The following is a 25917-nucleotide window of genomic DNA, read 5'->3' on the forward strand; positions in this document are numbered from 1 at the left end:
CACATGTAACTGCAAACTCTGTGTCAGCAGCTCCTTGGGAACAGTCCCTCTTGCAAAGCTTGATGTCTTCCTCTGAGCCTTAATGCCTGGGAGCTGCTATGTTGTGGTGGCCTGTCTTGACTCTGCATGTTGCAGGAGGGCCATTAAAGCATGTGGCCCTACTCTGTCATGCTCATTACTCTCAGTTTCCACTGCATCTCTCAATGTAGCACTCCAGATGTTGGCTGAAACAGTGATCTTACAGTCCTATTTACAGATGTAGAAAGCAAGGCTCAAAGATGGGAACTGAGCTGTTGAGGCTGTATGTACATGGACATATCTTGGACATGGGGTGTGTGGACATCGATGTGTATCAACCAACAGAGTCTGAATTCAGGGTTCAAACCTGTTTATAATCTCTCCAGGCAACAGATGATGTTCTTGCACTAACAATCTGTGCTGCCATCCACTCTTTAAAATAAATTGCTGATTCGTCTTCCTTAAAGGCAAAGATAAAAGTAGACATAAAATGTTTACATTTAGAACAAAATGTTCTAAACCAGGAAGGAAAAACCACACACATTCAACTGGCTATACCTGTGCTGTTTGCAGGTACTTTCACTCTTCCTGTGTCAGTTCTGAGCTTGGAGATAGCAATGGTTGGTGGGTTTTGCAAGCAAATTTTCATCAACTGCTTTTGAGAGCTGTTTGGGCAATGGCTGCACACCTAGTGGTGTGACATGCTTGGAAACAAGGCATTGCCAGGAGAAATTCTAGCCCAGATTTATCATCCTGGATACTTTTCCTGCCCATGCTGCAGGAAGAAGAGGGCTGGCAGTGTAGTATAGTATCCTGGCATGTCCAGTGCGCTATAGCTTAAGGACTAGTCACAACTTCTGAGCTGTTTGTGTGGGAGTAAAAGGCAGCTCAAACACTTTTGGCATTTTAGACCTGTCTAAGACCTAGTCTGGTTCTCATTCCCCATCCAACTCAAATCAAACTATCTTAGGAACACTGACACGGGTTGAGAGAATGGACTCTGCAAGGGCTGTCTCGCAATCCCCACATCTACACACACTTAGCAAGCCAGTGTTAGGGTACATGATATTCCATGGAGCGGGCAGGCAGGATAGCTCCTACAGTAGCTTCTGCACAATTTGCCCAACACCACAGTCATTTTTGTGGCCCAAGTGGGCAGAAGGAGAACAATCACTGCTGGAACTGGCAAGCTCAAATACCCAGGCAGGGCGGCCGTGAGCAGGCAGTAGTTGTTCGACAGACTCTGACCTGCAGTGAGCAAGCCTCTATGCAGGGGGAGATGTCTCTGCTCTTTCACATCCCAGACCTGTCCCTAGAGCCTTCCTGGCCCATCCTCTCCCTCCCGAAAGCAATTTCAATTATTGATGCCACTTGCTGTGTTAGTTTAGCTTTCGCTCGATGTGAAAACTTGTGTTAGAATTGTGTATTGTAAGCATTGTTTCTATTGCAGCCAGGTTGAATTAACCCAACTGCATGAATAAATAATAGGACAGCTTTTAAAACATCTGCAAAAGTGTCAGCCTCCTTTATGCATTTGGAAGTGGGGCAGAGCTGCCCAGGTTGTAAACTCCAGACTCAGCTGTAAGTCCAGCTGTAAGTCTATACTCTACAAACTTCTCTTGGCTTCCATAGGTATTGAAGCTGTCGTGGCTGACAAACAAGCCAACCACTGCCTGTTCCTAGCATCAGGCAACAGAGCTCAGGAATGCACAGTGGCATTTGGCACTGGTAAGATGATCCCTCTTTACTGCCCACCTAGCAAATGCAAAACTCCAGAGAAGTGCCATGCTCGTTGCAAAGCCTCTTATGTACATGGGCAGAGGAGTGAGTGAGGATAAGCATAGTAGGAGGTTTGAGCACTTTGGTATGCTATTTTGCCTTCCCACACCTGCATGCCCAGCACCTAAATGCCTTGAAATTATATGGTCCCTTCAATCTTCCTACTCTTGTCTTTCAACACTTAACTGATTTTCTTGGAACCCAGAAAAGGTGTCTGGATAACTCACAAGTAATTATACACGCTAGCCAGAGGGACAAGGGAGAGAGCAGAGGATTTTCAACAGTATCGACACATTCTTTGATAACACTAAACTGCTCAAGCCTGTCTGTTTAGCAAGATGCAGTATGTCATTTTCTCTTGCAGAAGAGGCTTCAATCTTAAAAAGCAGGAATTATCTCACCTGTTGTTACCCACCACCAAGTTTAGTGTCTTCTATCAATTTATGAATTCCTTTAGTCAATGGAGAGACACAGCTCCCTCAAGGGTGTTGTTTTTCTCAATGTGCTAGTTTAGGCTGGACATAGAGCTTTTAGGCATTTTATGTTATAGGGGATAAATCCCGTCTGTAACCAATTTTGAGCATCCCCCAGTAACAACCAGTCACTGTGATCCAGCATCTCACAGTATCTGGGAATCTGCTTCCATAGCCTGCCCTGCAGTCAGCTGGGAGGAGTCACTGGGCCTTTACCCTAGGGTTTCGATGTCTACCAGTGCAGGGAATACAGCTGTAGAAAGGTAGCCTGGGCCATTAAAGCTCTGATCTGGTACTGAGCAGTTTTTATCAAATCTACTTGACAAATACTACAGAAAAATAATTTTGTTACTTTGAAAAAGTCAGGCCCAAGGCATTAACATATTTTTGATACGAGACACATCATCATTCTTGCATCCTTTCTTCATTCCTTTCTTTTGTATTACATGCTCAGATGTATTATTTCCTTTTGTGCCCTCTTCATTCTGTGTTTGTTGCTTTTGTTCTCCTTCATTCATACTTCACTTTAGTTCATTCTTCCCCTCCACCTGTTTCTGACTCAGGAATTGCTTCCATTTATAGTTCATTCATTAACAAGATAACGTGAGTAATGCCGTGAATGGAGTCAGCTGTGCTACTGGTAATGGATGTTCAGGCTGTGGGACTTGGAAGTGCAGAAGTGGCTATCCTGGTGCATTTATGGTCAGAGGAGAAAGGAGCAGGGATTCAAGTAGAGGAGACATTGTGTTGAGTCGGGGGGTGGTTGGTTTTAGACTGTAAGTTGCTGTTAGACGCACTCTCCCTGTGGGTGAGCAGCTCTCCTGTCTGTCAAGTATGTGTTGTCTTCGCTTTCTCTCATGGGAAGTCAGGGAGAGAAAAGCTGCTCTTAAGAGTGTAAGTGCAGAGCTGGGAGCCCAGTAAAGAGACTGTCTCTTAAAGAAGTGTTAGATTCCTCTTGGACTGACAGAATGAACTTGACAGATCAGCCCAAACTAGCCTCCTTTCCCCTTCTCACTGAGGACATTACAGAGGATCAATAGGGGACTTGCATTACAGGAGGGTTTGAGCAGCACAGTGCTGCATCTTGTGCTGTGGAGCAATAATGATGTGATGGAAACAAGACAGAGGGAACAATGTGTTACGCAGTTCTGAACTCCTGCTGCAAGCAGAACTGTGGCACAGATCAAACTTTGAACAACAGCAGCTTTCTCATGCCAGGCTTGCAAAGGCTAAAGGTGCAGCTTGAACCTGCTTAGGTGCCCAGGGAATTAGTGATTTCCCTTGCACCTTGGGGGACAAGGGTTCCCAGTGTCCCTTGGCGAGGAAGATAAAGGCTGGGCAGAACCCTCCCCTGCATGGCCAACATGCCTGAGTGGGAACAGGTCTCCACCTTGGGAGGCAGCTCTGGTGCAAGGCCTGCTACGCTAGGCAATTTCTCACTTAGGAAGGAGTGGATGCCCAAGTGAGTAGCCATGTGAGCTACCAACAACTCTGGGAGGGCAAGAGGGCATGACTCAGGCCCAGAGAAAAAACAGACAATGCATGTAGACGAGCGTCCTCCAGAAAGGGAAGACTGGTGTGGACCATGGTCTCCATTGTAGAGACAAGGAGGGCACTCAAGGGAGGATTGGGACACATGCCCGTGGCCACTGGTGCAAGGGATCAGTGAGTCCTGCTCACTCATCTTTCTGTAAGCCTCAGTTAACACATGCAAGACAGCCTCCTCACGGGGAGCTGAGCTCTTCCTCTGCAGTCTACCCTAAGCCTGATTCATCTTCAGAAAGCTTGTAGGGGTAGGGAAGCTGAGAAGAGGGATGTTTTTTATTAATATCTTTGTGCCTCCTGGTTTTAAACTTTCCACCTGACTGCCTCCCCCTTTGCTCCCTCCCTGAGCATGAGCTGAAGGTTCATTACAGACGCTTTTAGTTGCAGCCTAGCTCCTGCTGCATTGTCACCTGAGCGGAAAAGCTGGAAAGTAGGCCATTACGCTTGGGCAAGCAGATCCCAGCCCTGCACGATACAGCTGCTTCCTGCCTTCACTGGACTCTTTCGCCACAAGGCTTTCTTGCCATGCTTAGCCTTGTGCTGAATCCTTGCAGCTCTGATGCAACTATGTCCACACCCTTTTGGGGGGATCTATTCCCTGCAGCCTAGGAGGCAGTATGGCCACCACAGAGGTAACAGCTGAGCAAAATGATCCAACTTTGGTTGGATCATTTGGTCCTGACGCCTGGCATCTGGTGTGCAATTCTCTGCAGTTGTGAGGTGCTTGTCTACTGAGTGCCTCAGGACAGACCAAGCTTCCCATGTATACAGGTGGCACAAGAGCCCTCAAACTCTATCACCTTGTTTATGAGGCCAGGTGTCAGCACTTTTCCTGCTCACTTCAGCAACATGATCCAAACATCCAAATCCTGTCCTTGTGGGTTGAACACATCTCTGGATATGAGCTCAATTCACATGGCTTATTGCAAGTCTGTGGGGAGGAAGAAGTTGAAACAGGAGGAGATTTTGTAAGGTGATTATTCTACCCCTGCTCCATTATCCTGCAGGCCTCCTGGTGGTTCTGGAATAGGCATCTCACAGGCATTCTGCTGTTTGTGGAAAAATGAACTCAGCACAGGTTTTGGCACATGCACATAAGCTGCTGGTTTATTCCTGGGATGTGGAGAGCCATCCGCTCTCAGCTCAACCTTTGTCTCTTACATTGGCAAATGTAGTTCTGGGGAGAGACACCTCCCTCATGCATGCAGTTACACTGCCTTTTACATTGCAGCGCTGGAGGCTGACAAGATCAATGTAGTTTTTTTCAGTATGCTTGCCAAGATGTAGCTTCTAGGGTCTCTATCTTGGAAGGAAAAGACATCCTTGCTCTGGTTTCACAAAGAAAAGTTGGGAACTTTGGGAAGTTTCAGGGGAACTCTGCTACAGGCGCTGCAGTGCATGTGGAAAGTTAACGAGGGTCTGTACGGGAGTCTGAGGTCAGGCAAGGCAGCAAAACTTGTACCCACCTAGAACAGGAGTGGGAACATGGCAGCTGCATGGTACAAGGCTCTTTGGCTCTTTGAATGGACTTTGCTTTGTCAAATTTGCTCACAAAAAATATCAGACAAATATAATCTGTCTGTCTAGAAGCAAAAAGTAGCAGCATACCTGATGGCTCCTCTAGGAGCTATTCCTACAGCCTTTGGCACAGGCTTTGTCAGATAAATCAAATGCAAGCTCAGACTGACTTTGCTTGAGTCAAACTTTCTTCCTAACTTGTCCTTTCTGCCTGGTCAACTTTTCTTAGGGAGCAGGATGGGAGGAACCTTTCTTTGGGCTGAGAGACAAATGGAAGGGACTCCCAGGAGTATATCTTAGAATTTACAAAATAAACCTGCATATGTCAGTCCATGAAAGAAACTCTCAAAGGAGAAGCTGAGCATAACTCATGTAGCAATGCCTGTTTGAGTTTCAAAAGAGCTATAAACAGCTGCCTTGTCCTACTTGTCCTAATAAAGGCTTGATGCTTTCTATGTCAAGGGCATTGACTTTATTATTTGAGATTCGTACACAAAGGGGAGGATGTATCAGAGCAGCCTGTGTGGAGGGGGAAGGATTGTCAATGAGGGAGGGACCGAAAAATACATGATTTAATACTGGTGGTGTGGGGTTACTAGGTTGACCTCAGCAGGTCTCAGTGGTGTGTGCAAGGACTCTGCTTTCGCTCGTCTGGAAGCAGACAATAACAGCAAAATCATTGGGGTTGATGCTGAGAACCATCATGCATTGGAAAAGATTAAAAAATAATAACAAAAGTCCGACTGCAGAGGTGATTGCAGCTGTGAACGCAATAATGACTAACCAGAGAAAAACTTTTCTTGCTATCAAAGATAAATTCCAAGAAGCAGAATGCGTTGATGTCAACCCAAGGGACATGTGAGTGTAAGTATGAGAAAAATGAAAATAACAAAGGAAAGAGGCAGTGGAGGAAGATTTTGCTGTTGCCAGAAACCATTTATGAGTGTTTCTGCAGTCCACCTCTTGGAGAGCTAAAAAAAAAGATTTCACATAAGATTTCCTATGAGAGCAGCCCCATTGATTCTCTGCCCTTGCTCCTCACCAGCTGTTCCTACATTTTGACTGTATGGAGTTTGTGCAGGGAAAGAGCCCACATTTCCTAGTTGAGGTTGTAACAGCTCCAGACTTAGAAGATACTGAACACTATGTTCAGCCAGAGCTCTTGGTACGTGTCACTACAGTTAAGCAATGGTATCTCAACTCCTGAATCAATAGGCAAATGAAGGAATGGAGAGACATCTCTGAGTATTTGAACCCTGTCCCTCACCCATTTGAGAAATCTTGCAGTGGATTTTTATTCTAGCAAGACTGCACATGGCATTCAACAGCCTAGCTCACAAAACACTACCCAACAGCCTGCAACAACTACAGCACTGTAGAAAAGACCAGCAGACCCAACTCCAGTTTATCAAGGAAGGAAGAAGAAACTGATGACAGAACATTCCTTTATTAGCAGAGGTTTGCTTGGTAAAATTTCCAGATAATCCTAAGAAATGGAAGGATCCAGAAGAGAGCTAATCCCCTCCCCCTCTATTTTCTCTGTACCGCTCCTGATACAGTACCAGACAGCGTGTCTTGGAGAAAACTTCCTCCCAACCTTGAATTTGGGGTCAGTTTATCCTTTACAACATGAGAAAGCAAACCAAACACAAGAGCATGAAATAAAGAGGGGGAGGGGTAGATAGTGTTAGCATCCAAGGTATATAGAGGTGGAAAATATGAAGTCTTTGAATTTTTAATACACTTGTAGTATCATGGTGATGCCATATGACTGAAGATTAGCAATTTAGTAACTTTGTATTTAAGGAAGGCTTAAGGAAAATGAGATTTTGGCACCTATGAATTTCTTGGTCTCTCAGATAGACTGTCAGCTTTGAAAGTTTATTTATGGGAAAGAATAATGGCAGACAGGAAGGTAAATGGTAGATAGCCAAGCCAGTGGAAAGTACATTAATTCAATGTCTTTCTATGTTAAAATAACTGGTTTTCTAGACAAGGGACATGCAGAAGGTAATTCTAGACTTCAGCAAAGCATTTGACATAAGAAATTGTTAGCTGAGAGTGGAAGAAAGAGAAATTAGCAGAGGAATCATAAATGGGGGAGAGAATTGGCTGATGCAGACATTAGTGCCTGCACACTCGGCTGAAATGGGAAGCTGGGCCTAAGGGAGGTTATGAGCAGAATTTTCTGAGTCTAGTCTTTTGATTAATGCTTGCAGTAATGACCTGGACACAAAAGATAGGAATATGCTAACCAAATGTGCTGAAGCCACACGGGGAAGGTGTTGTCTTTCAAAATGACCAAAATACCATGCAGTAAGAGTAAGAAGAACTAGATTATTTGAGTAATACAGACAGCAAGAACTGTACTCGTAGGTTTTGGAGTCTAACGGTAGTACTTCTGTAAGCTGAGAATACTTTAGTGGGAAACAAGGGAGGTGACATCCCCTTCTTTGGGTATCTGTGTTGGCTATGAATAACCAGCGTGCAATGCATCACTGTGAAAGGAGAAGTGATACCAGATGTATGAGATGAAGGATTTCCAGCAGATAACAGGGAAGCATGGCACTAAAGTGCGGTAGAAATAGAAAAGATGATGTGGAATGGGTAGAAATGTATAAAATTAATAGGGGTTTGGACAGAATTAACTGTTGGGGACTCCTAGTGTTTGACTACATGGGCAGAGTTTTACCCACGCTTGATTTTACAAGTCAGCTGATGTTGTGATGTTATGTCTGTACAACAGCCTCCATTTCCTATTTTCTCTGAGCTGGCTCTGGTCTTTAAAGACATAATGAATGTTGTGCTGCAGTGGTTGTGTGAGAGTGGAGAGTGGTGAAAAAGGTATGGGGATGTATACGGGACAGAATGGAAGGTGAGGAGAGGACAAGTGCAGGAACAGCCCAGTGAACAGAGATAAGAGAAGGATGGATAAGCAGGTAATGAACAAGTCTAGTCGGGGATGTCCCTGCTTCTTGCAGGGGGGTTGGACTAGATGACCTTTGAAGGTCCCTTCCAACCCTAACCGTTCTATGATTCTATGAAGTGCATGCGCTAAGAGGAAGGGAGGAATCACGGTGTATATACAGACACATGCGTATATATATATATGTGTATGTGTGGTTAGGCACAAGAATTGCTCACCTGCTATAGAATCCAGGAATCACTTGTCTGAAATTACTGCCCATGTTAAGTAAGACCTGGGCAGCTGTAGTGATGTCTCAGGGTCTCTCCCATAGTATTTCCCTTGGGAACTGAGCCTTGGCACTGCAGTGAAGGAGCCTGCCCTGTGTCCTCCATGGGAGGAGGTGCTGATCAAGGCTGTGTCCCCCTCCCACAGCTGCGTGGTGGACGAGATGGACTTCTCAGGCATGGAGCTGGATGAAGCCCTGAGGAAATTCCAGGCCCACATCCGCGTGCAGGGGGAGGCGCAGAAGGTCGAGCGACTGATTGAGGCTTTCAGGTAAGAGAATGAGCCCTGCAGCCCCATTGCTGCAACAAGCTGGAAGCAGAGAGCACACTCAAGGCAAAAAAGATGCAGCAGCCATGGAGCGAATGGCCAGGGACCTCCCTTCCAAAGAAGGTGATCTTAGACTGGCTTCTGAAGCACAGTCCTCTGTGCCACTGCTGCAGCAGGGCCATGTCCTTGTCAGATGTCCAGCGGCATGAAGGGCACGAAGGGCCAGAGTGAGGCCAGTCCTGACAGTCCCTGCCAGCAAGGGACTCCCTGTTCATCGGTGAGTCACAGGAAGAGCAGCACTGGGGCTTGCAGGGGTGCTGCATCGCTCCCTTGGTGCATCCAGAGGAGTGCTTTTCCCTTAGCCAGGCAGGCTGGAGTAGGCACCTCCTATATTACTCTTACACAGTGACACCAGCCTGAGTAGTCCTCTCTGGTCTCACTTGCACTTTTGGTTCCTGAGGACAAGACGGTTGAATTTTCAGTGGCCTACTTCAGCCATTGGTGGGTAAATTTGCCTTCAGAGAGCAGTCAGTTCCTTCTCATTTGTGTGAGAGGTAGAGTGAAAGGAGGAATTTGATCCAGTTGTGATGAAGCTGTTGCCACCCTGGAGCAGAGGACACCTATGTTCCATGTTAAGTGTGTGCATCCCTCCTGCTGCAGCCAGAGGTACTGCATGTGTAATCCAGATGTGGTCCAGCAGTTTCACAATCCGGACACCATCTTCATCTTGGCCTTTGCAATCATCCTCCTCAATACGGACATGTACAGCCCCAACATCAAGCCCGACAGGAAGATGATGCTGGAGGACTTCATTCGCAATCTGAGAGGTGAGGGTCCTACTTTGATTTTTTTTTTTTTTACCCTCTTTCTGCTCTAAGTTCTGTCCAGGTGAAGACAGCAAAAACCTAGTGGAGCTGCCTTTCTTCAGGGCTGCTGCTGCTCCCTGTGACCCAGACATGGAGGGCCCTTTGAGGTGTCTTCTAGGATGCTGGGGAAGGGAAAATCTAAGCTTTGTCTTCTGCAGAAAGCTATCCAGCCTTCTCAGAAACTAACCATTTTCCTTGAGAGATAGTTTCATCTTTTAATAGATCTCACTGCTTGGAAGCAGTCCATTGTATTACATTTTCCTATTGTTCAGTTCCATCCTTCTTAGACCCTGCTGAATTGTGCTAAACAAGCCCTTCCCTTCCTTGCAGCTTTGAATATATGAACATATTTTCTTTCTATTCAGGCTAAATCTTTCTCTTCTTAATTGCTTGCAATTACTTATAGTAACTGTAGGCCTGACAGAGTTCATGCATACATTACCTCTTTGCAACTTCTGATACATCAGTTCCCCAAATCAATTTTCTTCTTTTTTTCAAGGTCGCTCCTTCCCATCTTGGTAATAGGTTGCTAAAAGCAGTTCTTCAGATGTGGTCACAACATACTCATATATAGAGCCACTGCTGCCTCCTTATTTTCAGATCTGCTAATGTAGCTTAGTATTGTTTGGCCTTTTTGACATCATGTCTAGACAAATTCTTGTCTAATTTCCCAGCCATGTTCACTCCTAGGTCATCCTAGGTCAGTCATCTTCCAAGTGTCTCATGCTGCACATCTGCAATTCAGATGAAGCTCCCTCAAAGTTTTTCCAGTGTAAATCTCTGTCTAGATTTTGAACTTCTTGACTTGTTTCTTTGTCCTGACTGCTGTGCAGAAAGTGTTGTCTCAGCCTCCCACACCTTCCCCAATTTGTCATCCACTTCAGGCTGGTATAATGTGACAGTGAGGCCCTCTTTCAAGTTATTTCCTGAGATACTGAATGGGGCTGATACCTGCCATCATCCTCTTTGGTATCACAGCTGATAGTACTAACTCAAAAGGGTTTTTTATGTTAACTTACACGTAGAGTTGCTTGAAAATCTGTCAGTTCACATCACAATGAATTCAGCCAACATAAGGATCACTCACCTTCAGTGTGTTACACACCACAACTCACTAGAATGAATGTCACCCCATTACAGACAAGGGGAGACAGTTCATTGCAGACTCACCTGCAGGCCACTGCCCAGGTCAGTAGCTTCGTCAGCCTGTGCTTGAAAAAAGAAATAGTATTCAGGCTACATTTGCAAGGGCGTGGACGAGGGAGCCAGGAGATGACAATACCTCTCCATTCCTCAGCAGTTCCTCACCTGCATCACTCAGGGTAGTACATCTAAGACCAGGGAGTTGGAGCGAAAGCAGAGAAAATCTATATAAAACAACTGAAGGAATTCTGTTTAGAGGGAAGCCTGGTAGTTTAATTTGTGGTGTTTGGCTCAGAGAAGGGTGAAAGAAAACTTTTCTGCCAGGCTCTGCAAAGGTCAGACAGTAAAATTTGGAGAGTTATCTAAGGAGATGTGAAAGACGAAAGGGACAGGGCCAAGACAGAGATATCACAGACAGAGTGGCAGGAAAGTATTACTCCTAGGAGACATCACAGAAGGAAAATTGTGGAGGCCACCAAGCAGACAGGAGAGCTGACACTTGCATTGGCAGGAGGAGCAGCTGGATCTCATCGTAGATCTCATCCACATCTAGCACTTCTGATGATATGAAATCAATGCAGGGGTTGCTACAGAGTGGCCCAAGATATATGAATGTGAAATTGTGGCTATAAAACCTTAGGAACATATGGAAAGGAGCCACCATGCAGAGCAAAGGAATAATGAAATCTTCTGCATTGGCCTTAGAGATGTCAGTCTCTCCTGCTGGTGCATTAGGTGTGTTAGAGCAAGAAAGAAGATAGCCTAAAGTGAAATATTGCTCTTTCAACCTTCCCAGCACTGCATAATGCAGAGGCAGTAGTTGCCTGTCAGGCACCACCAGTTCTTCTCTTTTCTTTTCTCCCTGCCTAGCCTGCCCAACATTTTCTGTGTTTGGCAGGGGTGGACGACGGTGCTGACATCCCACGGGAGCTGGTGGTGGGTATCTATGAGAGGATCCAGCAGAAAGAGCTAAAATCCAATGAAGACCATGTGACTTACGTCACCAAAGTGGAGAAGTCCATAGTTGGAATGAAAACGGTGAGCACCCGTAACCTTACTGGCACCCACTCACCCCTCTCAACCCCACTTCCCTCACTGGCTCTTTTTTCTGCATTTTTTCCTCTATGCCCCTACTCCTCTTCTGTAATACTTTCCTTGCTTGTCTTGATGAATTAACTTCTTTTTCTCCAAACACCTTTTTCCTTCCTATCTCTTTCTTTCCTTATTTTGTGGGATCTCCTTGGCCAGAGTTTACAGTATCTGGTGCACTGATTGTTTGCCCAAGAATCTCATTGCAGATCCTGCCTGCCAATGCAGGTCCTGCCTGCCAATGCTCCAGTGATAGCCCTGCAGTGTTTCAAACTTTCGGGTCTTGTGGGAGTGCAGGAAGTGGAAGGCAAAATGATAGAAAACATTTGTCTCTAATGAGTTCCCTAAGGATTGTTGGGGTTAAGAGACCCTCAAGTGCAGAGACAGCTTCTTTAGCAGTAACTGATCTGTAATACAAAAGCAGACATACTGTTTACCCAAAATGAGCAGAATAATTTCTCAAAGCCCAGGAAACCTGCCGATGTCTAGTGGGGTGTGAGAGGATGAGCAGTCACCCAGTGACTGGAAGCCAGAGGTATATGAAGATAGGATGTGTGAGCAAGAGGGTTGCCTATAGCCTGTCCCACTCCTCTAATTTATCCAGATCACAAAGGCATAGCTGTCTCTGGAATTGCACCAGCAGGAAAAGTGATGGTGAGGAGTGGTGGTGAGGAGGCAATTTGAGTGGGCAGAGTGGGCAGAATTGGCTTGTGGTACTGTCACTGGGCAGAGTTGTGCAGGCTGAGAGTGAGGGAGACCCACAGTGGCACCGCCTTCAGCCCCTGCATGCTCTTGTGGGTCTTCTGCAGGTTCTGTCTGTGCCCCATCGCCGGCTGGTCTGCTGCAGCCGCTTGTACGAAGTGACTGATGTGAACAAAGTGCAGAAGCAGGCAGCTCACCAGAGGGAAGTTTTTCTCTTCAATGACCTGCTGGTGGTGAGTGTGCTCTGGCAATTAGGCACTGCAGTGACAAAACTCGTCCTGATTTCTATAGAGGAATCTAAAACCAGTCCACAGCATCCATTTCACCCCTGTCCTAAGGACAGATCATCAACACTGTAAGACACAGCTCTGGATCCTTCAATGTTAAAAACCTACCAAATCTAAAACTCCTCTATTACTTGAAAAAACAAACTGTCACATCCCACAGCCATCCAAGCAATGTCGTTGCTCTCTCTCATGCCTTTGCCAGCAGGGAGGTTGATTTTATGAAAGGGAGGTTCATTTCTTTGTCTGTACTATAGTAGACAGAGCCCTCCCATGCACTTTAAATCTTTCCTGCCAGACACTTTAAAACCACTACCTTCTAACATTGCAAAGGCTGTAGGAGAGTAGATAGTACTTAGTGGAGCTCCAAATGTGTTCAGTACTTTTTAAAGTGTCCTGCCCCAGCAACCTTGCAACTGAGTTCAGGCAGGTAGAAGGGAGGGCAGATGTACGCTGAGACAGGAGGACGCCAAACAAGATGGAATTTCTGCTGAATTTAATGGCAAAATTAAACTGTGGATCTTGCAAATGTAAGACTAAAACCAAGCTCTTTTGCAGGAGCAGAGGACAAGAGAGTTTCCCCACCTATTCCTCTGCACCCATTTGTACAGTTGTAAACCTGGGAAGAGGGTTTGCTCCTTACTATCCCTCTACTCAATGGGATAAATCAGATCCATAGGAACTAGTGCTGAAGGAGGGAGGGCAGCAAAGCATTCACATATGCTCTTGTTCCCAGCTCTAAGGTATTTCTGACAGGCTTCCCTTCATCTTTTGATCTGGCCCTTGGTGAAAAGAATTGCCCTGCACGATCAGAAATGTGGGCATCAAAAAGCAAGCACCTCTGGGAGACCGAGAGTTGGGTGGGCTCCAGGGATATACATACGGAATTTCAGAGGTGTTGTTACAAGTGCAGCATGCCAGGCAGCTTTCCAGGCAAAGAGCCTGTCAGTCACCGTTACTCCCATGTACAATTAACAGAGCTTGCAAAAAGCTTTTTTGCTTTGAGCAGTTTGCATTGTTCTTGCCTCACTGTTCCCTAGCACCCTGCCCAATGGTGCATCTCTCCCTCCAACAGATCCTCAAGCTTTGCCCCAAGAAGAAAAGCTCCTCAACGTACACATTTTGCAAGTCTGTCGGCCTGCTAGGGATGCAGTTCCATCTCTTTGAGAATGAATGTAAGTCCATTTCTCCTTTGTTGCCTGGAGGGGTTTGGCAGGGAAAAGGGGAAGGAGGGAAGGAGCTGTGTCGTTCAGAGTGAATTTGTGTCAGAAGAGAGATTCCATCAGGGTGAAAAGTGGAGGGGAGAAAACTGAGGCTTGGTGGTAAGGAGTTCACTGTGCAGGTACAGTATGATGAGAAGGGGTTCTTGGTACCTCTTGCTAGGTCTGAGCACCTGCAGAAGGGCTGAACTTAAGCTCATTGAATGATCTGGCTTGTCATGGTGGTAGAGAGAGCACTAGTGGCGAGGAATGAGGGAATCAATCCACAGATACATTGCACTGAGCTCTCAGGAGACAACTGTAGGTGGAGAACCTCGTTGACAAGACTGCTGCTGCCAGCTTTAGCCCCTCTCCCCTCATGCCCAACAACTCCCACCTCCACCTTTGACACTGATAAAGGCTCAGGTGCTGCTGCCACCTCTCTGCACTGTGTAATGCTGAAAGCTTCCCAAGACAGAAGCAGAGCCCTTGGAACAGCACCCATCAAAGCATGGCGAGAGGCCAGCTGTAGTCAGCCTGACCTTGATGGTCTGGGAATAGAGCCATGATGTGTCATGATTGAAGCTGGTTGTGTGGTGGAGGAGTTCCAGAAACAGGCAGGCTTACTGCTGGCGCAGGCAGAGGGCCTGCACAGCAATCCCAGGCAAGGATGGCTGGGGTGCCCACTGGGGTTTTTGTGAGCACCTGCAGAACATGCTGCAAGGAAGGAAGGCTAGCAATACTGTGGCTATACTTTTTACATCCTCCCTCTACCCTTTTGGCAGCATGAGTCACTCTCTCAACACCTTAGCCTCTGCAGCATGAAGAGGCTTTCACATCCCTGTACATACAAAAGTCATTCATAACTGAGCATCCCCAGGAGGCACCACTAGAGCTGGGATCAGCTTTCAAGGGTATTGAAAGGATCTTCTGGCAAAAGCATCCTGTTGTGTATCCCCTGCAGAGACAGAAAAGCAGAAGTCCTAAAGAGCTTGTGATCTGAATAGATGAGACAGACATAGGGTGGAAAAAGCAGCCTGGGACACAAACAAGGGGAGCTGAGGGCTGGCAGTGAATAGCGGGTTCATCCTTTGACTTGTTTGGTAAAGACTGATAAAAGAAGAGGATCGGGAAGGCGGGCAGATGCAGGAGCAGTGGAGGAGGAGAGAAAGAATGACAGAGGAAGAGAGAAATTAGATGTAGAGAAAGAAGAGAGAGAAGGAGAAAAGGGATTGAAACCACTGGCCGTTGAACAAAAGGTAGAGAAAGTCCAGTCACAAGCATAGCAAGTTCTCTGCACACTCTTGTTCTCTTCCTTCTGTTGGGTGAATCTCCAGCCACCACCTCCCTGCACCCAGACTGATCTTTAAAACATAAGACCTTTTGTTGTGAACATGTCTCTGGACATGTTCTTTAATTGACATTCCCTTGTGTTTTGCCTGTTGGGGACTACTACATGGAGACCTACAAACCCACATCTTTCTCTTCACCGTTCTCTTCTGCACGGCTCCCCACACATGCTGTGCTAACACCCCTGCCATATTCTCTGCCATGTTCTCTGCCAATGGAAGTAGAGACTGGGAAGAAGTCTTGCCACTGTGGATGTTAATGATTGTTCTGACTTTGATTACAGAAGCCAACCTTTCCTACTGCATCTCCCACAGGAGAAGTCGTGGTGTTGGCCTCTTATATATACTGTTTACTCCTCCACAGATTCAGAAGGACTTTACAGTCCTACTTCTGTGTTCAGGTTCCCAGAGCCAATGTTGCACTAAGTGTACCGAAGAGCTAGACTTTTCTGGTTTGGGCAGCACTGTGGTGCTGGTAGCGCTTGCCTTGCTGCTGCAGCTTGGCCATTCTGTTCCCTCGGAGGGCTGCAATGCTTCAGGTTCCCACAGTTTGCAGTGTGACAAACTCTAGCTGTGCCATTCCTTTGGACTCATGTTGGAATCTCTTTGTCCTGCAGAGCTACTAAAGCAGCCAGCTACTCCAGCAAGAATGCCTAATGCCTCTTCATTTTGTTAACACGTCTTCTTTACAGATTACCCCCATGGCATCACACTGGTGACTCCAGTTTCAGGCTCAGAGAAGAAACAGGTATTACACTTCTGTGCTCTGGGTGCTGAGGAAATGCAGAAGTTTGTGGAAGATTTGAAAGAGTCAATAGCAGAAGTGACAGAGCTGGAGCAGATACGAATTGAATGTAAGGGCCTCTAATACAATTCACACTCCAATACCATCACAGTGTATGTGCCTTCAAGGGAGAAAGGGTAAAGGAAATGAGTTCTTCAGGAACAGAGGGAAAGAGGATGAGTAGCACAAGTCTGTACAGGATTGTTCTTGTGTTCACCGACAGGGTGAAAAAGCAGTCAGGCTCTGTGACCACCTGCCAGCAGGAGAAATGGAAGAACTTAACTACTTGTGATGCTTATGAAACAGAGTGTATGATAAGGTGGTCTGGAATAGTGAAGCTTGGACTGTCACACCCAGAGGACTCTTCTCCATCCCATACTCCTTTGACTATGCAAATGTGATCTGTAGATAGCTGGGAAGCACAGGACAGGTCTAGTTGTCTTAGCAGAGTTGTCCTTCACTCCAGGAGTGTCTAGGAGACAAGCAGTCTGTAGTGTGTCATCCTGTGACCTGTCTTACACTGGTCAAAGGTCCATGTAGCTTTTGATGGCCTTTCCATGTATAAACTGATGAGCCAAAGTAGCATCAGTGGTCCCCTCCTGTGCAGCAATAGTCTATTCTGTATAAATGCAGGTCACACGTAGAAGGTTGTGTGGACATACACAAGTTCCTTCACATGTCAAGTCCTCTCCAGTTTCTTTTTTTTTCTTGGCTATTCCTCTCTCCCTCCCTTCTTGGCACTCTCTTGTAATTTGCTTGCATTAGTTCTCATTGCTGACTTCCAATATTGCTGCTTCAATATCCTAGTGTCCTTCCCTTCATCCCTCTCCTCATTCACTTCTGTATGTCTGTCTTGCAGGGGAGCTGGAGAAACAACAAGGGGCAAAGACTCTCTCATTAAGGACCAATGGAGCCCAGATGGAACTGCAATCTAAGCAAGGCTCTCCAACAGGTAAGAGTACACCCAACTTCTCTTGGTCAAGCAGTGCTGCCTTTGCTAATGTGTTCTCATTGATTCCTGTTAGAATAACTGCAAAAAGAAATGATCAGATTTGTATCCTTTAGCCTTGGGCAAATAGTGGAAATAGGAGAACACATGCGTTCTTCAAATACCTTAGAAAAGCCATTAAAGTCTCATTACCCAGTCTGTAGCTGTAACATCTAGCAAAGAAGCATTGCTGATGGAGCGTAGGTAAGTGCTGGAGAACTTAGCCTGCTTTTTCTTCCCTGAACTGATGCAACATAGTAACTGCACTATCAGCTTCCTCCAATCTCTGCACCAACTCTTTGGATCAGCCTCTTTATATCAAAGGCTTTGTGTCCATTCATGCCTTGGCTTGTATGCCAGCAAAAATCACGTGCAGAGGTGAGTGGCTGCCAACTCACTGGAATGCCACTGAGATCAGGTCCTAAGGATGGAACCGCAAAGAGGCCTCCCCCTGTTGCAAGAGGGTCTGGATTTGTTCTTGCAGTCAAGAGTCTTGTTTGGCCCTATACCTCTCCTTTTAGCTTTCCAGTCCACAGTATGAGGACCAGCCCTTGACTAGAGATACAGACCTTGTGAGTGAGATCTGTTGTTTTCTTTCAAAGGGAAGAAGGATTTGGGGGAGAAGGTCTCGGACACCACAGTGGAGGTAAGTAGAGTGCAGAGCAGCTGAGGTAAGTAGTTCTCTCTCACTTCAGCTCTTCTCACATTCTCTGTTGTTTCTTTTCTCAGGTTTTAATCAATGCCTCCCCAGCCAGACTGACAATTTTACCAATTTCCAGAGATACAATTAAAAGTTACTGCTAGGACGGGTAATACAACTTTCAAATCCAAACTAAACTTCAAAGCATTTTCAATCCGTTTTTATAACTGTAACATCCCTCATGGACCAAGCTCCCAAACGCTGTAGACTAACCCACCCTACTGCTTACGGGGAGACTGAGAACTCCCCTAAAGACTTCCCTGACATGCTAACTCCATGCAGCATCACATGCAAATTCCCCACAGCCCAGCTTTCCTGCACTATCTCTGCAGCTCTGTCTCTCCACCCCCCCTTGAAGGGGATTAAGCATGGCCTTTGTATACCAGAGACCTTCCCTACAGCTTCACCTTCCTAGGTAGGGAGCTTGGCTGTCCTATGTACATCTATCTTTGCAGGGATGTCTAGCATTCAGTGGGTTGCCTGTTTCTTCACAGACACCCATACACCTGTGAGGAAACAGGAAAATGTGATCTTCACAGTGAAAATCTTATCTACTACTTCCTACTCTCTCCCTTTCTGGAATATCTCCATTGTGCTGAATTTGCCCTTTTCCAGGGTAGTTCTTTCCCCTTTTGTCAGAGTAAATTTATTTGAAGAGTTCAACTTCTCTGTGAGGAGTGGGTGCTGCTTCTTTTCTCTGAAGAGCACCCCATTTCTCTGCAGATGCCCCTTTCCTGGGGAAGATGCCTCTCCCAGCCAATTTCCTGTGCCTGTTGGGAGGTGTGTTTCCTTGTGGAGAATGGCTTCCATGTATCCTAATATCATTAGCACTTCATGGCCCAGCAACCAGTTTTTCCTAGGGGATGTTCCACTGCCTGAAGAAATATTGACACAATATTTTGTCCTGCTGTGCAGTGAGTCTGAGCAACCTCCATGCTTGAGTAGGGACAGACAGCTCATCCTTGTTCCAGCATGGTGGGAAGCTTGGCCACTCCACAGCTTCTCCTTCCCAGTTGCTGGTGCTGCTGCCCACCATGCCAGACCATCAGGGTACCCCCACTGTCCTATCTGCCCATCTGTACCCCTGCCTAGCTGGAAGTGCTGTTCCAATCTGCAAGCACTTGTTTCCTACCCAGGGTTTGTCACTTGACTGACATTCTGTTATGAGCCAGCAACTTTGCTCTGGTTTGGGGTCTCCATCAGCCCATGTCCTTGCCAGGAGGAACTATAACTTCATCTGCCATTTGGGAAGCACCATTTTCCTGCTATGCTTCCCCCATTAGGGACCTCCGGTCCAGGCCAGCTCCTCCTTTTCAAACTGGACTCAGTGAGCTCCCTTGTTTGACTCCATTATCTCTCTGTGGGGACCCTGATGACCTCCTGCTTCCCTTCCCCCTTTCAGCTGCCCAAGTAATACTCTGCCAGCAGAGAAGCATTTCCATTTCTTTGAGATTATCTAATCTGCTGCCATTTCATCATGAATTTCTTTTATCATTGTATGAGCTAGACGGGCATTTTTTCTTTCTTTTTCCTTTTTTTGAAAATCATTTCCTTTCACTGACAAACCATCAAATGGATCAGAGGGAGCTGCCTTTTGCTAGAGTATGTCAGATTTCTGCTTTTTCCTTTGTAAACAGATTAGCCAGTCATGTGGTATACCTTCCTACTCAGAGAGGCAAAGAGCTGGGAAAGGCTTGAGTCTCTCTGTCTCTCTCTATCTCAGATTCAGTTACCGTCATTTTGCTGAAACGTACAACCTCGATTATCTGAAACCTTGCTGTCTGGTTCCCCTCTCCTTTTTGCTGGTGGGGACAAGGGCATGACCTCCAAGGTCTGTTCATTACCGTGAGAATTCACAAACGCCTCCAACTCATAGAGTTGACTTGTGTTCCTTGAGCTGTTTGGATAATCAAAGTTGCACTGCATTTGGGAACGCTGGCCCTTCCGCCTTTGACATGATGGAAAGGACAGGGACACTTAGGCCTAGCTGGGGACAATGGAGCTACTGGGAGGAACTGTGCAGCCAGGGGAGGTGCCTGTTCCAGTTTGTTGAAGCAGGAAGGGTTTAATGCATGTGAGGCCAGCTAGTGGCAGAGGTTCAGGGCAGCCAGTAGCAGCAGATGGGAAGTCTTGTAACATTTAATGCTTCTTTGGCTGTTTCTAAACTAGGTGTCAATTCACAACAGGCTTCAAACGTACCAGCACAACTCCGCCCTGGGGCCCGAGAGTGGAATGCAGCCCAGCATGCATCTTAACATGCCACGGGAGCGGCTGGAGACAGCACTGGTGCCCTCGCACCCCGCCTCGGCGGGGACACTTGTACAGTGCCAGCAGATTGTCAAAGTCATTGTCTTGGACAAGCCGTGCCTCGCTCGAATGGAGCCGGCCCTCAACCAGACTCTGACACGCTATGTCACCTCCGATTCCTGCACTTCCACCCCCTGGCGCGGTGTGGGCAGCGGGTTCCCCGGGACCCCCATGAAGCTGGTCCATCAGCCTCCTCTCCCACCTCCACCCCCTCCCTACAACCACCCCCACCAGTATTGCCCACCCAACTCCCTGCTTCAGAGGCGCAGGTACTCCAGTGGCTCACGCAGCCTCGTGTAGCCACACCACCAGCACCAGAACAGCACAGACTTCCCCGCTTCTCTTCCCCACCACCTCCCGGGGACCCTTTCTGCCTACAGAGATCTAGTTTGTGATTTATTTTTTAGTAAAAGAAGAAGAAAAGAAAAAAAAAAAGCTGACTGACCTAACTCTTACCCTGTCTCCCCTCAAGATGATGCTAATTGTGAGGAGCCATCTATAGAAACTGCCGACCTCCATGCTCACACATCCTCACACCCTGCCAGCCCAGCTGGCCTCTGCTCGTGCCGTCCCCATGTAGCACTTTGCTGCCCTGTTCCTGAGAGGCTTGATGACCTGCTGCTTTGTGGGCACTGTGTCTTCCGTTTGCCACTCCTCATCCTCCTTCCCTGCCTTGCATTTACCTGGCCATAGGTTTGTACCCACCCCAAAACTTCGCCAGCCTCGGAGAGAAATGGACTCAGCTGTGCCAAGGACGGATCTTGGGGCACTCCCGGGGGTGGAGTTCCCCCTGCCACCGCTGCTGCTGCCTGCTAAGCTGGAGCTGAGAACTTGTACCACTTGCCATGCTTTCTCCTCATCGCTCTTCAAATATTATCTCCTTGCAGCAGCCGGTTCCAAGCGAGGGAGTGCACGAGTGAAAGAGCTCAAGAGGAGGAGAGACTGTCCTGAGCTGCAGTACAGCGCAAAGCTGGCCTCACTCTGAACACCAAAACTCTTTCTGTTGTATCGGAGCATTGTACGAGAGACCTCTGCTGAGAGCTAGCAGACCTCATCACATGTAAATACACCTGTATGGTAGCATATGTATGGCGCATGCTTACTAAAGGAAACACCAAGCAGTTCTGAGGGAGCAGAAGGGAGGGATTAAGCCTAAGGATCTTTCTGGAATGACTGAGTAGTTTTCCAAAGAGATAGCACCAAGAGACGCCCTCCCACCTCAGTACACACACACACACATGAAGATTGTCTTCTCTACCATAAAACAGACCCACTTCTGCTGTCCTCCTCCTAGCTGGTTTTGTGTTTCCTGCCCACCTGCATTTTTATATTCTGAAAGCAAAGCCAAGTGTTACATTCACCTTCTGGGGTGGATGATCCCTTCACTTGGGCTCTTCCTCCTGTGTTAGAGGGAAGGGGCTTTTTGGAGACCACCCATGTGAGGTCCCATCTCTATCTCTTGCCTGCCTATACTCTTGCCTCCATCAGCTTTTCTATAGGACAGCTGCCCAGATATCAGACTCAAAGGCCTCTTCTCTCTCCCTCCCCATCCCAGCTTCAAAGTGAGGGGAGGGGAAGATCCTGAGATAGAGATGACAGCTCAGCTCCTCTGCTTTTTTGAGGACATTGATGTGAAGGAAGATGGCATTAAAAATGGGCTATGGATGTATTTTTAGAAAAAGTCTCTTTGAGCAGTAGGGAGGGGAAGGTATTAATTAGCTTAAAGGCTTTGGTCTCGCTCACTCTATCTCCCTTCGAGCCTTAAGAAGATCAACTTTAGGATTTTAAAATAGGACAGAATGCCTTTTAGGGCCTTTATTTTTATTTTAAGAAGGAGAAAAAAAAAACTTCCTTCCCGTGAAAAGCTGAGACATGAGCACTGGGTGCTGATGGCACAGTCTGGGTCAGGAGTGGCAGGAGTTGTTGGCCGTGGTGGGGATGTGCAGAATGTCGGGGAAAGAGGGGTAGTGAAGACAGATGCAGGAAACTCTTTTTTTACCTTGTGAGGTAAAAACCACACAGCAATTTCTTTAGGGACTATGCCAGTATGCTCATCTCTGAGCCTATTGCCAGTGGCAAAAGCCATGGTGCACCAGGAACTGGCTCCCCTCAGTGCTCTTTGAATGTCTGCTGGCTCTGCTGAAATGTTCGGATGAAGGAGTTCACATATTTGACTTGAGCGTAAGCCCGGGTGGGGTGAGGGAAGCAGACAGGGCCTGGAGTGAAGCCCTCCGGGACAGAAGCCTGCTCACTTCCGGGTCCCCTTACTTCTGAGCCTGACCCATGTACCCAGATGTGCCAACAGGTCTAAGTTGTTTGCTTAGCTGTCTGCGTCAGGGCAGTAGGCTGCCACTTTTAGACACAATAGCAGATGTACTGACCAGGAGCTAAAAGGCACAGCCTCAGGGAGGACTGTGGAAGCAGAAGACAGAAAAGATTGTAAGAAAACCCTGAATAGAAGCCCAGTCTCCCTCCAGACCAGAGAAGCTTTCTTCTAGCCGGCCCCCCCGTGCTAGTGAGGATGGTTCACATATCAAAGCTGAGCCCAGGGAAAGGTCCTCACTCCCAACCAGGGCTCAGCCCTGCACCCTCCAGCCAGCTGTGAGGCACAGCTGGCCTGATCTGCTGCTGGCTCCCTCCAGGGTGACATCCCACCACCTCACAGCAGCTGGGATCTCACCCGACCTGCCTGTAGCTTCCTGGGAAAGCATACGTGTGACATCTGCCGTTGTCCAGTCAGTGTAGTATGTGGCTATCATTTTATTTTTACTCACTGCTGTGGTGAAAGGAGTGGTATCCAGGAGGCACTGGCAATGCCTTCCCTTCTTAGCAGTTATTTTGCTGTCTGAGAGGAATGGTAGTACTTGCTTGCGTTTTCCCAGAGTGCAGTGAGCCACTGAAGGTCTCTGTGTGTATTAAAATAAATAAATTAGATTTTACTTGACATTTAACACAGAGTGACAAGAAAAAAACCCTTAAGGTACTTGATGAAATAATTTTTTTAGATAAAATATTTACAAAAATGTCTATGAAGTTTCTACAAGAGAGGTTTGCTGCTTTAATAATTGATTGGGAGAGATACAAGAATGTAAAGAAGAAAGAAAGAAGCTTCCATGAGACTCCCTTCTTCGTGCTGGATGAAGGGTGGAAGCGAATTAGCTGAAGTACTAAGGTACCCAAGGCACAGCAGTCTCTGAGGGCGAGTTGGCTCCATTTCCCTGACTTTGCAAGGGCTACTGCTGCCCTTGAGCTTTGGACAGAGAAGCCAACTTAGATAACCCTTGCTGTCTTCTAGCCTGCTGGCTACAACATCTTCTGTCAGGTTTAGCTGGAGAGACACCAAACCACTCTGTTCCAGGTTGTCATGAAACAGGTGGCTCTAAATTCTACTGTGTAGCTGAGCCCTTCGGACTTCACTTCAAAATATGGATATTTTTTTTTCCTTTGAAGGTTGGTCTTGAAGGATGACAAGCACTTTAAAGCATGTCTACACCTCATCTGATCTATTGTATTGTCTGCTCCCACAGCCCTCCCATACACAAGCGAGACACACAGACTCAGTGTACTTGTAGTACTGCGAATAGGCACCCTTGCACACAGGCTGATTGTTGACAGGGCACAGGATAGAAGGAGCATGTCAGTGACAACCTAATGAAGGACAAATGTGCACCACAGCTCGCCCTGAGGGACCAGCCCAAAAGAAAATCACCAGCTCTTGACAGCGGTGATTCTGATCGTGAACCTAGCACAATCTTTCGGGTGGTGGGATCAGGCAGGAAGCTGCTGCAGAGATTAGGTTGACTCAAATGAACCAGTAGCTTTTGGCTGCTGCATTCATATCCTTCTGTATTAAAAAAGGAGGGACGGAGAGAGAAAAGAAAAACCCAGTAAAGAGCATTCTGCAGTGTCAGGTACTCAGCAGCCAAGCGAGAAGGTAGCTTCTGCTTTGAGGAGAGCAAGGTGTTGCTGAAGTCTACAGAGCTGCATACACAAACTGTCAGGCTCTGTGCTGGTGCAGGTCCAGTGCAATTAATCTGTTTATACCAGTAGCAAAGGGATGGAAAAATGCTACAGGAGAATCAAGCTTAGTACAAACAATTTGGGTTTAATGCAGTGTTTGTCTGCTACTGTAGTACTTCTGATGCCATAATCTGGGCCACTGTGGTAGCAACACTTCGTGCTTTCGATGAGACCTTCAAAGCATTCCTCTCTTCACGTTTTCTCTCCTCCCTGTAGGTAAAAGGTGTGGGTATGGTCCACAACCAGAATATCATCACTACTCAAACTTCTTCACTAAAAAGGTACCACCACATTTGAAAGTATTTAAGGGCCTCTGAGCTGTAAGAGCTTGAGTTTTGTTACATGTTTTTCAGAAGGCTCAACCTGCAACTATCTGCATGTGTTTGTGAGGTTTCCGAAACAAATACGAGCCCTAAACCAGGGAAGCTGCTGCTTGGCAGAGTCTCTGCTTTGAATGGCGAGTTGTTGATCTCCCACTCCAGCAGCCTCCTCACTGTGCTAGTGTAGGCTCCAGGGACTGCCAGCAGTGTTTCGTGAGCTAGAGCTGTCCTTGTCCTGCCCGCTCTTTCACAGCCATGCCTGGGACAGCAGCTTTGAAGACACCCAGCTCTTCAACACTAGTCACAACCCCATCTGAATGTGTCTTTTTAAAAAAAACTAACAACAGAAGTGTTACCTGTGTGTAGGCTTTTGAAAGCACCTGTCTGTCTGTACCTGTTTCCTGCTGTAAATATCACCAAGAAAAGCTTCCTTTGGGAAAAGTGGTGTGGTCACACCTAGCGAAGAGTCCAAATGGCTAATATTTTGTAACAAAATAACAAAAATAGATCAGAGGTATTTTATCTGTTCAATTAATAGAGTTTTAGAAATTATATTGAGATATGTCACTTGTGCGCTAATGTCTTCTTTGCCTCAGTCCCCGCTCCCTGTGTCCCTGGGCTCCGTTGGCAGGCGCACGGGTGACACACCAAGGGTGCACTGCTGAGCAGCGCTGAGCATCATGGCTTCCTGCTGGCCTCAGTGGCAGCCTGCTGTGGCTACTGCTGATTTTTCATTGAATTCAGCAGGAGCTAGCTCAATGCTCAAGCTCTCTGAGGATCAGATCCAGAGGAAACCGGGAAGAAATAATCTTGTCCAAGAGATGGTAACTCAATGTGAATTCACCCCTGCAATGAGGCAGAGAGGAAAACAGGGCAGGGGGAAGGCAAAGCCCTTCTGTGCTGCAGCTCCTTCCTTTCCATCTTGGTGGCACACAGCAGAGCCAGCCCCAAGCCCTCTGCTCACGTCTCAGTAGCTCTGCACCTCTGGGGAAGGAGGCCCACACATCCATGCAAAGTGCGTGTGGCTGCGTGTGCACGCTGCGGCGAGGAGAGCAACTTCGCAAGCTGCATGTGCCAATGCATGTGTTGGACGCCAGCTGGCCACAGAGAAACTCGTGCACTCAGAGACATCAGCACATACTGTGTGTTAATGCACACACCATCTGCCAACGTGTAGGACTATAGGGCAGATAACACGCAGGCACCTCTACTATCCACGCAGCTGAACATGCTGTGCAAAACAATCAGGCATTTGCAGCCACGCGCTGCCTGAGCAGGACAGCTGCGCTGGCTGTGGTTGCCGTTGCAGCGCATCTCACAAGCAATGTAGGCTCGGGTTTGGTTAACATTTGGATGGGAGACACGTAAGGGAA

At 47.1% G+C, this 25917-nt stretch overlaps 1 protein-coding gene across 5 annotated transcripts in view; it reads left to right on the top strand.

Annotated features, from left to right (window-relative positions):
• IQSEC3 (IQ motif and Sec7 domain ArfGEF 3) overlaps positions 1-25111 on the top strand; it is a 103857-nt gene extending 78746 nt beyond the window's left edge. For 3 of the 5 annotated variants that reach the window (XM_086755297.1, XM_086755315.1, XM_086755320.1), the window contains 10 exons: positions 8674-8796; positions 9454-9620; positions 11701-11840; positions 12701-12826; positions 13953-14052; positions 16118-16279; positions 17069-17161; positions 17800-17843; positions 17927-18006; positions 20084-20153. In XM_086755297.1, the coding sequence (XP_086611423.1) occupies positions 8674-8796; positions 9454-9620; positions 11701-11840; positions 12701-12826; positions 13953-14052; positions 16118-16279; positions 17069-17161; positions 17800-17843; positions 17927-18001 (1030 nt within the window). In that variant the 3' untranslated portion in view covers positions 18002-18006; positions 20084-20153. Of the gene's footprint in view, positions 1-8673; positions 8797-9453; positions 9621-11700; positions 11841-12700; positions 12827-13952; positions 14053-16117; positions 16280-17068; positions 17162-17799; positions 17844-17926; positions 18007-20066 lie in introns of all 5 variants that reach the window. The other 2 variants (XM_086755329.1, XM_086755306.1) reach the window with 2 other exon arrangements.
• Positions 25112-25917: the final 806 nt, after the last annotated feature.

Source organism: Chlamydotis macqueenii, chromosome 1, assembly GCF_036417535.1.
Source record: "Chlamydotis macqueenii isolate bChlMac1 chromosome 1, bChlMac1.mat, whole genome shotgun sequence".
In the NCBI taxonomy this organism is placed as follows: Eukaryota; Metazoa; Chordata; class Aves; order Otidiformes; family Otididae; genus Chlamydotis; species Chlamydotis macqueenii.